We start from the raw sequence: 14,532 nt of genomic DNA, 5'->3' as shown, positions 1-14,532 counted from the left end.
TACTCCTTCATTTCTGCACATCTTTTGAGTTTTTCAGGAGAAAAGCAAATGCCGTTTGGTTTCCAAGCTTTAGCGATATGCGGTGTTGCTGTGGACTGGCCCCAACCTCCCACCGGTCGTGGACCCTCAATAGTTGCTCGCCAACGATTGATCACATGTGGGCCCTCTCGTGGGGTTTTGAGGATCTCGGTAGCTTCCTAACGTGACGCTGACCCCAGCATACCAATCGCCTAAAGCCAAGGCAGTGCTAATAGTCTTTGTCGCTAAAAAGGGATAAGTCCCATTTATTGCTTGTTTGCTTGCAGCCTCCGTTGCCCGCCCCTTTTGGGGGCTGGGCTGAGGCGAGGCTACGCAGATCCATCGGCAGGCGCTGGGAGGGGTGCTAGGATGGTGGCGCGAGCTTATGCATTGGCGTTACAAACTGCGAAGAGAAGAGCCTTGCCATGGCTCCGGCCAGGCTGGGGTGGAGCCGCGACCTCGGCTGTTTCCGCCCGCTTTCGGGTAAGTGACGCGTGGAGAGCCATTTTCATTTTGGACAGGAGTTTTGATGGGGACGAGGCAGGCGGGAGCTCCGGAGCATGTCATTGTTCGGTGCGTCCTTTTCGTGCCTGGTGGATGAAAGGGGTTCTAAACAGCGGTTGGCGCGAGCTATGAAACCCCCTTTTCAAATTAATTGTACTGCATCCCCCCTTTTTAAAGTGCGTTGGTGAGATTGGTTTCAAGTGACATTTCTATAGCTCCATACGAAGGATTGTTTGGGGTTTTTATTCCTTCTATTCCTTGTTCACGTTCCAATCCCTCTAGTTTATTTTACCAACCTTAACTTTTTTACTGTCTCCAGTTACTTGTTGCACCACCATTCAATAACCATAATTGCATCTAAAGACTCCACGCATGTACATCTGCATTAACTCTCACATACATATATAGTATATGTAAACAATCCCCTCCATTCCTCTTCCATGGACACATTTGCCCATATTCTCTGTTCCACATGCACACCTGCTTCCATCTGTCGGGATTTCCTTCACTCCCTTTTTCTGAATTCGCACCCAGTTCTCCCAGTACCTCCCCGCTCTCGCTTTGTACTTTCTTGCTATTGCTAATCGGAATGTGTTTCTCGGATTTCCTTTCCATTTGCACACCCGCATTTTCATTCTTCTCTGGCAGATCCTCTGCTCTGCTGCGGGAACAGACGCAGTCACGCAGCAAAGTACCCTGCGATTCTTAGTTGCACCCATTCCTCTTACACTTCAGGAAGCACCGTCGTTGCGGAGGAGGTACTTCCGCCTCGCCTGCATCCATTTCCGGTCGGACCGAGAAGGCACCTAGAGGTGCCTCGCTGGGCGGCGATTCTATCGTTTTAACCGCTTGCAGGCAGAAGCTTGCTTTTGCTATGTAAGCTGCTGTCTCCAAATCTTCTATGGCTTCACTTCAGAGACGCCACACGGGCATGCATGATGTATTTTGATATGGAAATAAGAGGACTGAAAGCGTTGTTAGTTGCTGGCAGTCCCTCAAGGATGCTAAAATTACTGGCTGCAAACTTTAAAAAAATGGTAAGCTTTCCTAGTTATGCCCACGTTCAGTTTGACACATCTCATTGGTGTCACGCTTGGCTTACAAACGAGCCCTAGGCTAGAGCAACACAGAGATAAAAGAAGTCTTGCAAGGCGTCAGACGAAATAAACTTGCCAGTAATTTTAGTGGAGGAGCTGGAAACTATTTTGCTATCTCTTTCATACACAGATTTTGGTGTATGAAAACAGTTTAGAATTAGCACGCTTTTGTTTTGTTTTCAGTCCTCAAATGCAAACGATGAGGTCCTCAAAGAGAAGCGTAGTAAAATCATGGCTAGAGGACTTCCAAAGCAAAAACCGATTCAAGGAGTTAAGCAGGTGTTGGTTGTAGCTTCTGGAAAAGGAGGTGTTGGGAAATCAACAACCGCTGGTAAGTTCTGTGTATTTGATTCAGGATATTATTTCCCTTTAACTTGCTTGTAGATATAGGTGTGTGGATATAACAAGCTCTTATCTAACAATGTACACTTCCACTGTATTTTACTCATAGTTTGGATTTAATTTGAAAAGGTTTTTAAATAAATGTTATTCAGCCTGAAATAAGTTGTCAGATATAAGCAGAGTTCTTGTTTCATTGTTATTTCGTACAATTTGTGATGCTCCCTGGATCAAGTACATAGTTGAAACTAGTTCAATAATTATACTGGGAGGGAAAGAAGCTACACTGAGAAATTATCCTCATGTTCTATTGACCTGAGTGTGTCCATAACACTACTTGCATTTCAATATTTATTAGAGTGTGAACAAAAGTTTCCTCTACAAGTTGTCATTGTAGATAAAACTAAAAACTAGGGACTTGAATTTAAACTACTGTTCATTTCCTAATACTTTAATTTTTCTTATTAGCTTAAAAAGTGGCTACTCGTTGATTTACTCTGACTTAGATGGTTTGTAGATCATGCTGTTAATTGTTTTGATTGTCTCAAATCTACCCTTGGAGTAACCTTGTTGCACATAGTGGAATATACCTCTAAGTAAGCATGTACTAAACAAAATCTAAATTTAATCAGTTTAATGCTAAATCTAATGAGAAAGTAGTAGTCCTTCATTAAAATTCCATCTGTTATGACATTTGAATAATTTTAAGCTCTTGGTGTTGTTTTTTTGGCTCACTGTTCTGAAGCTGTATTTTAGACAGCAATCTAAATTGTCTGCAGCACAATCCTATATCTGACGTCTCCCATTGAGCTTATTTCTAGGTAACTGCATAGGTTTTAAGCCTCATTTCATTTTAGGTATTGTAAACCATGAAAATCGTGACTTTCAAATAGCAAAGAAAGGGAAAGAGTCATTTTAGGATTGTCTGTGACTGATTTTTATTAGAAGATGCAACACACAGTCATTAGGTTTGAGATGAATCTAGTGGAAGAAGGAAAATACTGACTTCATACACTTCCAAATAAATTCTCCAATTAGCTATTATGGGTTAGGAGTTTAGATTCTCTTATGAATCAGCAGCTGATTTAAGAAACCTGGAAGTAGGAGATAGGAATAAATAATTTTTATAGTGAAGAGGATTATACAGTGCAGTGTCCCAATGATTTGTATTAGGACCCATACTATTTTACTTATTCATAAACGATCTGGAGTCAGGGGCTTCTTTCTTAGAAGTGATCTCATTTCCGAGAGGCTGATTCTGCTAATTTTTGTGTTCTCTTTTCAGTAAATGTAGCCCTTGCACTGGCAGCAAATGATTCGGTAAGTAATTGCCTGATTATTGTTTCAATATTGCTAAATATAAAAATCGATAAAAAGTTACCCAGATGTTAATAAGCACCTTAATAGCTGGTATATAGGCAGAGATATTTTTAAAGGTTGCTTCTGAAATAGTAGTTTTAATTTCAGTAGCTAGCTTCAAATGATATTGTTGGAAAAAAGACACCATTTCTTCCACCAGGATTCTGCCCAATACTCATCTTCACTGTGGTGCTATTTCTGTTGTGCATTCTTATGAATTTCACTCCCTGACTCCTATCACTGATAGGGAAAACTAGCTTTACATTAAGTAAATTTCCTTATTTTTAATGTTACGATAAATTTCATGATGTGGGTACGTGTGTGTGGTTTTCTAAGGGTAAGGCTCAAGGGCCCTATGAAAATAATTGCTAGACTCACCTTTAATGTCTTTACTGAAGTACATTTGTGAAATATGTCTATACTCTAATAAAAAAAATCCACTTTTGAGAATTCAAAGCACTTCACATACATTATTTCAGTAAATCTTTACAGAAACTTGCCTAAGGCCACATTGACACAAACCACATATCATGTTAAATAGACATACAGTGGGAAGACATGGGGAGAAAACAGTAAAGACCTGATTAAGAGAGCACAGCAGAGGTTATATTTTCTGAGAATCCTCCGGAAAAAAAATCTCTCAAAGGACCTGTTGATGGCATTTTACCATTGTACTGTTGAGAGTGTATTAACTTACGGTCTCTGTGTGTGGTTTGGGAGCTGCACAGTCAGCGAAAAAACAACGCTGTCCAGGGTTGTAAAGACTGTGGAAGAGAATACAGTGGTACCTCGGGTTAAGTACTTAATTCGTTCCGGAGGTCCGTACTTAACCTGAAACTGTTCTTAACTTGAAGCACCACTTTAGCTAATGGGGCCTCCGGCAGCTGCCGTGGCGCCGGAGCACGATTTCTGTTCTCATACTGAAGCAAAGTTCTTAACCTGAAGCACTATTTCTGGGTTAGCGGAGTCTGTAACCTGAAGCATATGTAACCCGAGGTACCACTGTAATTGGGTGCACTCTTCCCACCTTGGATCAAATCCATGCTTCCAGGTGTCATAAGAAAGCTGCAGAGATAGTGCAGAATAGTGCGCGCCCTGGAAATGATCTCTTTCAGCTTCTGCCTTCTGGAAGAAGGTACAGGGTTATAAAGACTAGGACCAGCTGCCTGAGAAACAGTTTCTATCCAAATGCGATTTTGGTTTTAAACATAGTGTAAGGTAGTCTCTATGGGAGTATATTGTATTTAATTATGGGGTATCAGAGTTTTTAGGGGGTTAACCAGGCTGGGAAAGCTGGGATAGCAGGCTTGTTGGTTTTTGAATGTCATATGTAGATTTTTTCAATTTCGTTGTTCTGTATGGGACAATGACAATAAAGATTATCGTATTGTAACGTAAACCGATGTCCACTGCATATACATGCTCTGGAGAAGATGTAAAAAAATCCTGTGTGTACAAACTATATGGTAGACTCTGCCTATCTATTAACAGACCCTGGCTATTCTAGGGACTGTGATCCCATGGACAAAACTTAAACATGCACATGTCTGTATGTTCATAGTCTCTTTAAAATGTTCAGATTGGTCACAAATGGAATTGGAAGTTGTGCTTCGGCTGTATATTTCAGCTTTTTTTTTTTTTACATTTATATTCCACTTTTCTGTCAAGGAGCTCAAGGTGGCATACATGATTCTTCCTCCTCTTAATTTTATCTTCACAACAACCCTGTAAAGCATGGGTGTGAAACACAAGGCCCGCGGGCCGAATCTGGCCCGCCAGACCTCGTCATGTGGCCCATGTAGCCGTGTAGCCCCAGCCTGCTATTAGAAGCCCAGTCGCTTACCACCCGCCCATCGAACAGGCTGCCAACGCGATGGCGCATGCGCGCGACGAATCCTCCCGCTAACTCCAATATCATAAAGGAGATCGCTTACCCTAGCGGCCTTTTTTGAACATGCGCAACGTCGGGCGTGCAACGCGCATGCGCAGGCGGGGAAGGATTGGGGGGAAAGCCCCGCCGCCGCCTCTGCACTTGTGCGCTTAAGTGACCTTCCGGGGAAAGGAGGTGGAGGTCGCGTGCGCGCCGCCTTCCCCGCGCATGCGTAATAGCCGGCAAGCTGTCAGCGCCCGGCCCGTGGCGCCCGTTTGCCGTTGCTGTGGCAGCCGAGGGGCCCTGCGGGAGGCCCTGGCTGCGAGGCCTGCCGGAGGGACAGAGCCTTCCGGGAACACGAGCGGCAGCTCGGCCGCTTTCTCCTCATCGTTGCCTTCCCCCTCCCCGCCGCAGCCGCTCACGCTGCTGGTGATGCAGCCCTGGGGCGGGGAGGCGGTGGGCGCCTTGCTGCAGCATCAGCAGCCACTGTCGCGGGGGGCCTCGGAGGCGCCCTCGGGCCTCATGGTCTTCTACAAGCTTGGCCCGGCGGCAGGGGGTGATGCGGACGGCGATGGGGGCGGAGGCGACAGCGCTAGCAGCCCCGGTGGAGGCCTGGAGGATCTGGATGACGAGGAGGAGGGTGGCGCCCAGTCGGGGGGAGGAGGAGGCGGCGGCGGCTGCAAGAGCTGCACCTACAAAGGCTGCAGCGAGACCACCACGCAAGTGGCCAAGCAGCGCAAGCCCTGGATGTGCAAGAGGCACCGCAACAAGATGTACAAGGACAAGTACAAGCGCAAGAAGAGCGACCAGGCCTTGGGGGGCGGTGGAAGTGGCGGAGGCGGAGCTGATGCAGAGGCAAGGCAATTTCAGGAGAGATGGGAAAGTGATAATAAAGAGTGGACACATAGTCCTACAGATACAACCGGCCCTTTGAGGGTGACCAAACTGCTGATGCGGCCCCCGATGAATTTGATTTTGACACCCCTGCTGTAAAGTATGCTGGGCTTAGAGACTGTGACTGATGCAAGGTCATCCCTTCAGCTTCATGGTCGAGTGGGGATTTGAACCCTGGTCTACCAGGTTTAACACTCTAACCGCTAAACCATACTAGCTCGCTCTTTAGTTGAATATGCGAAAAACGCAAGAGCTGAAATTGGAATTGGGGATTTCTGGTTCATTGCTCAGTCTCTAAGTCACTGCTCTTTGCTATTTATGCCTGGGTGATATAAATAAGGGTTTAGTGGTGCAATGCAGTAGGCAAGGTGGTCATAATATCCCCTGTTGGCATTTAAGAAAATAACACACAATCCATGTGAATGAATCAAAAATGTTCCTGAAACATGGCAGTATTTGCAGCAAATATACTAGTATTAGAACAAGGCTGTCAAAACAAGGTTAAAATGTACTGCGCAAATTTAACAGTGAAAGTTCAAGGCTCTTGAAAAATGTGCCAGGTTTACGGGGGGGGGGGGAGGCAGAGGCAGAACTTGAGAGTAGCAGATGTTGCATTAATATTTGATACAGAAGTAAATTTTTAAAATCATTGTATTGGAATTAATTGCTTGATTGACACTAATAGGAGTCACCTGGCAAGTTCTCAAACACTGCATAGAAAGTGTTTCATAATTAATGCCTGGTGTTATTGCAGTGGGTGAAATTTACGATCGTGACACAATGAATCATCTTTGTTTATAGCACTTGTGTATGCTGCGTGTGTGTTTGTGTAGTTCTGCTGTACCTCTCAAATAGGAGCCGTATAGTCATTATTCTTCAGTTTATTTCTACATTGTTAAAATAGCATTTTTAAGAACATGTGGTCATGTTACATTTCCCAAGTACTTACTGATCACAGAAGTCTGCATGATAAATGTGGCGAGTGGCGCAGAATGTCAGAGAGTGATTTGCAGAAATGATCTTGCAAGTTCCTTCTCTAATCTTGCCTCCTGCCATCAGATCTCACTTAACTGGCCTTGGACAAGTCACTGTTCTCCTAGGAGATAAAGATAGCCCTCTTCAGCTATTCTCCCTCAGTGTCACATAATCACCATCTATTGAGAGCAGGGACCGAGCCTGTTGGCCACCACTCTCTCTGTTGCATCATTGTGGTCAATGTCACTGCTTTCCATGTTCTGCGAAAGAATCCCTGCAGTAGAGAGCCTGCTATTGTGTAGGCTCCCTGTGTGATTTAGAACCCTGCTATTTATTTCATTTGACCTCACCATTTCTTCTTAAAACTGTGTGTACACATACACCCACTTCTCCACCCGTTACTCAGGATAACACTTAACGCACCTGAGGTTGACTAGTCAGTGAAAGCTTATACAAAAATAAATGTTAGTCTTGAAGTTGCTTTGTTGCTTAAATTTCAACCAACTAAGAATATACAAGGTAAATTGAGGTTGTGGTTTGCCTCATCTTTCAAACTTGATGGCGCCGTATTTACAATGGATTAGAAATGCTATATTCGTTCTTAACTTGCAGTGGATATTGTGTATCAGGAATGGGAGGTTTAATAATAATAATAATAACGTTGATGATGATGATGATGATGATGTTTCACTTTGAAGCCCTATTGGGGAACTAGAAAAATATATAGCCTAAATTCACCACAAGCTTAGTTTGTGAATTTAGGCTGGACACAGGCTTGGCTTTCTCATTTGCTACAGATACTAGATTCTTCTTATCTATTTGATGGAAAGACATTTGCTGTTATTTCCTGCTGGCAGGCAGCACTGCAGGGGTGTTGTGGTTTGAGGTACTGAAGGATTCCCAATGCTAACACTCATAACTCTTACTCTGCTTGTGTTTCAGAACTATAAATCTAGTCTTACGCTTATAAATTCCAACTTGCCTAAAACCGACTAGTTTATTAATGCTGTGCGTACATGTAGAACTGAATCTTAATTATTGCAGTTTTTTTATTATAAGATCTGTTTGGCCCGTAAGACACACCCAGACAATGGTTTCTTGTGCACATGGTTGGACAATTGTGTGTTAAACCAACAACATGAGAAGCTTTCAAAAATAGTATGTTCATAGTTTCCGTAGTGCACATGTGGACTGGGAAGATCTGTAGACTGGATATCTCTTGATTTTCAAACCTGCCACATAGACATGTCTGTACTTTAGTGTGGATGTGTGCATTATTTCAGTTTGATTTTCTTAAATCTACAAAGGTAGAGCTGACTTTAGTACTTGGATTCCAGAGCTGTTCTGAGTTTGTGTATGTGACTACTCACTGCAGATGAAATAATTTAGTTGATGGAAGATTCTGATTCAGTAACGAATGTCAAGGTCATCCATGTCAAGTATTACTTAAAGCAAAGAGAGCATTTGGTCCAGTCCTGGCTCTCTGGATTTGTAACAACTTTGAGTTACCAATTCATTACAGCTGGCTTAGTTAATTAACGACAAGAATGTGCAGTTCTCCGAGGCTGTACTGAGATTTCTAAACTTCTGCTGCTTTCCCCCTGAAGCAAATCGGCTTTGCCCAACTATCCTCCTTCTTAACTGCGTTTTTTAGTTTTGAGAGGAGATTCTTTTTAACCCTCAGAAATGGCAGTAGCCAATTCTACTCCCCCAGGAGCCCTGTAGGAGAACTTTTGGCTTTTCTGTCAGGCTCACTCACATTAGGACAACTATGTATGAAAGCTGCATTGCCCCAGACAATTTATTATAGCAGAAAGAACTCAAATTAATAGAAGCCAGGCATAATACATCAAGATTGCTTGTTTAGGAACATTGTATTTTAGTGAGCAAACACCAGCTGTGCATGACTGAGGATGGCCCAAATCCAGTTGGGAAATTGTGCTTATGCTGTCATTGTGCAGGAAAACTACCTATTCAACCTGTTTTAAAAATTCTTTTTTACTAAGGGCTGTGATCTAGCCAGCCTCCTCCCCACTTCCGTTTTGATTTGTGGCAGTAGAAGAGTACCCTTGAGGTTCTTGCAGAAAATTAGTTTTATATATAAATAAATGTGTGCCAACTACAGCATAGCTGAGTCAAGTATCCAGCACTGAAGATTGTATGCAGCTCATTTGTCTGTGTACAATCAGCTCAATCTTGCATGAGACATTCATCTTTGGTTGGTTGCCATATTGCCTTTATCCCAAAGTATAAAATGCACAGGTAAAAAAACCCTATGCTTTGCCTTTGGAAAACCATTGCGTGAGAGATGGCAGTCATTGAGGGTTTGGGAAAGAGAGAGGTCAATTTTCAGAGAGGAAGATGGGGGTACTCTTGTCACGTTGTACATCCTGGTCCCAAATCCACTTCCATACAGTCTAACTCCAAAATACATTATTGCATACACACCTGCACATAGCCTGAAGGCTCTGTTGAGGTTTTTTAAGGAAACCCCCAAAATTGTTGCTTTCTTTAGGAAAACCTGGAAGTTGTTGAGCTTTTGTTAGACATACATCAACCAAAGTTTACAAAAATACGGTTTTTTTAAAACTAAGATCCAGGACAAAGTGCCTCCTTTCGGAAATTCCCCTCAGACGTCAATTTTGCCTTTGAAATCCTGGTAATGTCCATGAAAATCCAGACATATGGCAGCCCTAATTCATTCACGATTCCACAGCCTGCCCTACAGCGGCCTGTAAAGCAGACAGTATTAGTAAACTGGGCCCTTCTCAACTCAGAGATTTATGGAGACTAGGCAGAGAAGTCTGCAGAATGGCCATTCTGAACAATTTAGAATTTTTAAATAGCATGTTCTGAAAAGGCAAAATAGCAGGGCAAGAAAGCAGGGAATGAATACTACCAGGAACAGTTATCTGAAAATCAGAATTGGCCCTGCTAGCAAAACCAGGCCATTTTCAGTAAAGAACTCTTGTAACAGAGAGGTAGCCAGCAGAGGGAGTGCTTTTCACCATTTTCCTTCCTATGGCACTCTGGTCATGACATCATCAAATAAGTTTTTTATTTTAAAAATCCACACACAACTCTTTATTAGCAACAGAACCAATCTTAAGAACAGGAAATGGAGGAGCAGAGTAAAAACATGCTAAATAGTCTCATCTGTGAGACTCAATGCAGAGTTGCAGATGGATCAAAAAGTTTCTTCAGCATGTTGGTTAGCTTACACTTCGCTAGATAACCTTGTGCTTGTGGTACCTGCTTGCCTTTTGCTGCTTTCAAATATAGCATCTTAAATTCTTGAAAAATAAGCCATCCAGGAGAGGGAACATAAGTGAAAATGGTTGCCAAATGAAGTTCAAATACAGTTAAGAAGGATAAAATTTCAGGATCAAAAGTTAGGTCTAAGTTTTGGTGTATGTTAAGCCTCATGATTTTACCTATGAAGGCATAATAACAAAGGAATGGACACTTATGGGCATGAATCCTGTCTGTAGGTTATGGCTGTCCTTGTTCATGCACTCTTGCTCTTATTTAGAGAAGATCCATATCTGGAGCCACTCCTGTGCACAGATCTTCTCTGAATTAGGAACTGTGGATGTGGAAATCTTATGAGCATCAGTACCACAGGTGTTGCTCATCAGCACTACACCAAAAGCAATGTATCCAAATCCATCTTCTGGCTGTCAATTAGTGATACATGCCTAGAGCTAAACTGGGGCACTTATATCTAGAAGAGCAATACTGCTTTACCATACAACAAATAAACACCAGGTCAAACCAGCATTCTTCTGTGCATTGATTTCTTGAAGGAGTAGGTCTCATTATTCACTTCTTTTGACACCTTAGTTACTTAAGTCCATGGAAGTGCAGCAGTATGGTTCAGAGAACCTCCATTAAGCAAAACATTATTATCTTGGGTTGCAATCCTATGCACATTTGAAGTAAGTCCCATTGAACACAGGGACTTGTGGGACTGGGTTGTTAAACAAAGTTATATTCCCCCCCCCCCACACTTCCACACAAATGAGCGGCTAATGAGAAAGCAGCAAAATAATACAATTAAAAACAAATAAATATTGTAATGAAAATTGCTAAGAACATCTAAACACAGTCAACCACCCTTACAGCTAATAATTTCAAGGCTGCTAGGAATAGTGTATTTGCTTGGGTGAACACAAATGTTTTGCTTTTTAAATTCCTCCTGAATATTGAGGAAGACAAATTTATCCCACCAGGAGGGCATTCCCTACTGATTGTCTTGCCTGAGATGCTTGATCTTGATATATTGAGAGGCTCACTCTTAGGTACTTGGGTCCCAAACCATTAAAACCTTGGTGTTTTAACACCTTGAATTTCAGGCCTGGTTACGCAATATCCTATTGGGAAGCCCTGCTTACCAACCTGGCAGCTGCATTCAGCACTGGTTGCAGTTTCCAGGCCACCTTTGAGTGCAGCATCACATCGAGGGCATGGCAGTGGGAGCACAATTGGACCTTTAGGAGGGTTGTTGCTAAGCATGGACAACCAAGGCCACCTGGACTTTAACTGACCCAACTTCTTTCCAGTAGTGCAACATAGGCAATGAGTGAATAACAAGGCTTCCAAACAAATTTTTCCAAAGAAAATTGTGCTTAAGATTTTAGAAAATGTAGAACAAGCTAAACAGTTTAAGAATATTATTTTAGGGGAGAAAAAGTAATTTATGGTTTGAGTTAGAGTGGAAAAAAGCAAATGTTGATAAAGGCAAACACATATACCTATTTAAGAGTGTTTCCTAACAAATTCAGCATTTACCAATTTGCATTTGTTCGCTGTCCAATCCTGGCTTCTCTCTCTAGCACTTTCCAATACTTCAGCACTCTTAAAGTGTGTTAGAGCTCTTCAATTTTTTGAATCCATGGCTCTCTTTCTCTCTTCAGTTCTTCCTCAGGGGTTCTCAAATTGTTGTCTGTGGATCAGCAGTGGTCCTCAAGTTTCATTCAGGTGACCCATGACATGCTGGTATTGAATATTCATATTGACTTTTAATTGTATTCTTATTGCTTATTTTGTTTCTTATTGCATTTTATTGTATTTAAATTTGAATACTACGGAATGCTAATTGTAATACAATAAAATACAATGTAAGAGATAAGCTTCCAGTGCAGCTCTTTACAATTGCTGCAAAATGCAGAAAAATTATTATGTGGTCTGCCAAGTCTGCTGGCAATTTTCAAGTGGTCCATGGACTGGGGGTGGGTGTAGTTTGGGAACCACTGATCTAACATGTTTTCCAACTCCCCTCAAAAACTTTTAACCAATCAAGAGGACAGGAGACTCCTAGTTAAATTTTGGTTTCCCCTTAATTGCAGGTTCTTAGGTTGAACTTAGACCCTCTTGTCTAAGCTAAGCATCTCCTCAAACTTCTGTATTTCCTTTGAACTTTTGGTCATTCTGTGTAGGAGAGACTTTAAAGCACAGGTAGGTAAACTAAGGCCCGGGGGCCGGATCTGGCCCAATTGCCTTCTAAATCTGGCCTGCAGATGGTCCGGTAATCAGTGTGTTTTTACATAAGTAGAATGTGTCCTTTTATTTAAAATGCATCTCTGGGTTATTTATGGGGCCTGCCTGGTGTTATTTTACATGAGTAGAATGTGTGTGCTTTTATTTAAAATGCATCTCTGGGTTATTTGTGGGGCATAGGAATTCGTTTATGCCCCCCCCCAATATAGTCCTGCCCCCCACAAGGTCTGAGGGACAGTGGACTGGCCCCCTGCTGAAAAAGTTTGCTGACCCCTGCTTTAAAGCAAAAAACCAACCATTTTACTATTTGCTTTGCAACTCAAAAGCCAAACACAAAATGGTCGAAAGTCTTCTTGATTCACGATTGTGTTGACCCATGCTGTACAGTGGTGCCCCGCAAGACGAATGCCTCGCTAAACGAAAAACCCGCAAGACGAAAGGGTTTTCCGATTTTTAGCGGCTTCGCAAGACGAATTTCCCTATGGGCTTGCTTCGCAAGACAAAAGCCCATAGGGAAATCTCCGGGGACAGCGGGGAAGCGCAGCGCGCCTTCTCCTCTGTTCCCGGACCTGTCCTGAAGGCTTGCGGTGGAAGGTCCGGGAACAGAGGAGAAGGCGCGCAGCGCTTCTCCTCTGTTCCCGGGGCTTGCGGTGGGAGGAGGGTTTTTCCTCCCCACCACCAACATTCAGAACAGCATTCTGAATGTTGGCGGTGGGGAGGAAAGCCCTCCTCCCACCGCAAGCCTTCAGGACAGGTCCGGGAACAGAGGGGAAGGCACACAGCGCTTCTTCTCTGTTCCCGGACCTGTCTTGAAGACTTGCGGTGGGAGGAAGGTTTTCCTCCCCACCGCCAACATTCAGAAGGCTGTTCTGAAGGCTGGCGGTGGGAAGTAAAGCCCTTCTCCCCCGCCAGCCTTCAGAAGAGTTCCCCGCAGGGCTCTCCAAGCTGCGGATAGCATCCTGCTGCCCCTATCCACATCTTGGAGAGCCCTGCGGGGAAGTCCTGCAGGGCTCCCCAACCTGCAGATGTCTGCCCCATGCGAGGGGCGCTCTGCTTCAGAGCGCCCCTCGCGCCGGGCAGCAGGCTGCTATCCGCAGCCTAGGCAGCCCTGCAGGAACTCTTCTGAAGGCTGGCGGCGGGAGAAGGGCTTTTCTTCCCACCGCCAGCCTTCAGAAGGCTGTTCTGAAGGCTGGCGGTAGGGAGAAAAGTCCTTCTCCCCCTGCCAGCCTTCAGAAGAGGTCCGGGGACAGTCTGAAGGCGGTCTCCCTAGGAACGCATTAATTGATTTTCAATGCATTCCTATGGGAAACCGTGCTTCGCAAGACGAAAAACTCGCAAGAAGAAAAAACTTGCGGAACGAATTAATTTCGTCTTGCGAGGCACCACTGTATTAGGCTACATATGTAGTTTTGCAAAGCCACTTGGAAATGTTTTGATATTTGTTCTTAACCACAGTTCTTTTATTTATATATCTATGTGCATTGATGGAGTAAAGCATACAACTGTGAACTATTTTTTAAAAAAGTTTTGAGATGTTTGTGGTGTCCAAAGATGGCATTGCCATTGTCATTGCAAATCTTTGTCATGCCTCTCCCCTTTTGGTTTGTTAAAAATGGGAGAACCTGTAGATGGAAAAAGAGTGCTACTTAGGTTTAAGCACAAGCTAGGCAGTTTTCCAAATATTTATCCTTCAAATGGTAATTAGGGGATAAAGCATTAGAGTGACTATTTGAAGGGGTTTGATTAGCTGTGCATGCAGATAAAAGAAATGAGTCATGAATCTTCATAATCAGGTAAATTATGTGTTTTGTCTAAGAACAAAGGAGTTCGAAAATGGTGTTGAAGTCTTTGAAATCTGGCATGAAAATGTGGCTTCCCGATCTCTTAAATTGCAGCTTTCGTACAGTAGACACGAAACAGCATAATCTGTCAGAGTAACTCCAGTGGGTTTTTAAAATAGCTTTGTGCATTATAAAG

General features: G+C 43.3%; 1 protein-coding gene across 3 annotated transcripts in view; it reads left to right on the top strand.

The window, feature by feature from the left end:
- The first annotated feature begins 335 nt into the window (after positions 1–335).
- NUBPL (NUBP iron-sulfur cluster assembly factor, mitochondrial) overlaps positions 336–14,532 on the top strand; it is a 60,261-nt gene continuing 46,064 nt past the window's right edge. Inside the window, exons 1-3 of one of the 3 annotated variants that reach the window (XM_081865313.1) lie at positions 336–501; positions 1,803–1,950; positions 3,244–3,278. In XM_081865313.1, the coding sequence (XP_081721439.1) occupies positions 388–501; positions 1,803–1,950; positions 3,244–3,278 (297 nt within the window). In that variant the 5' untranslated portion in view covers positions 336–387. Of the gene's footprint in view, positions 502–1,336; positions 1,560–1,802; positions 1,951–3,243; positions 3,279–14,532 lie in introns of those variants that run through there. The other 2 variants (XM_081865311.1, XM_081865312.1) reach the window with 2 other exon arrangements.

The sequence above is a fragment of the Podarcis erhardii genome (genome assembly GCF_964252035.2).
Source record: "Podarcis erhardii genome assembly, chromosome: 1".
In the NCBI taxonomy this organism is placed as follows: domain Eukaryota; kingdom Metazoa; phylum Chordata; class Lepidosauria; order Squamata; family Lacertidae; genus Podarcis; species Podarcis erhardii.
Note: the sequence above shows the minus strand (reverse complement) of the source record. Positions and strands in the feature narration are given on the sequence as shown.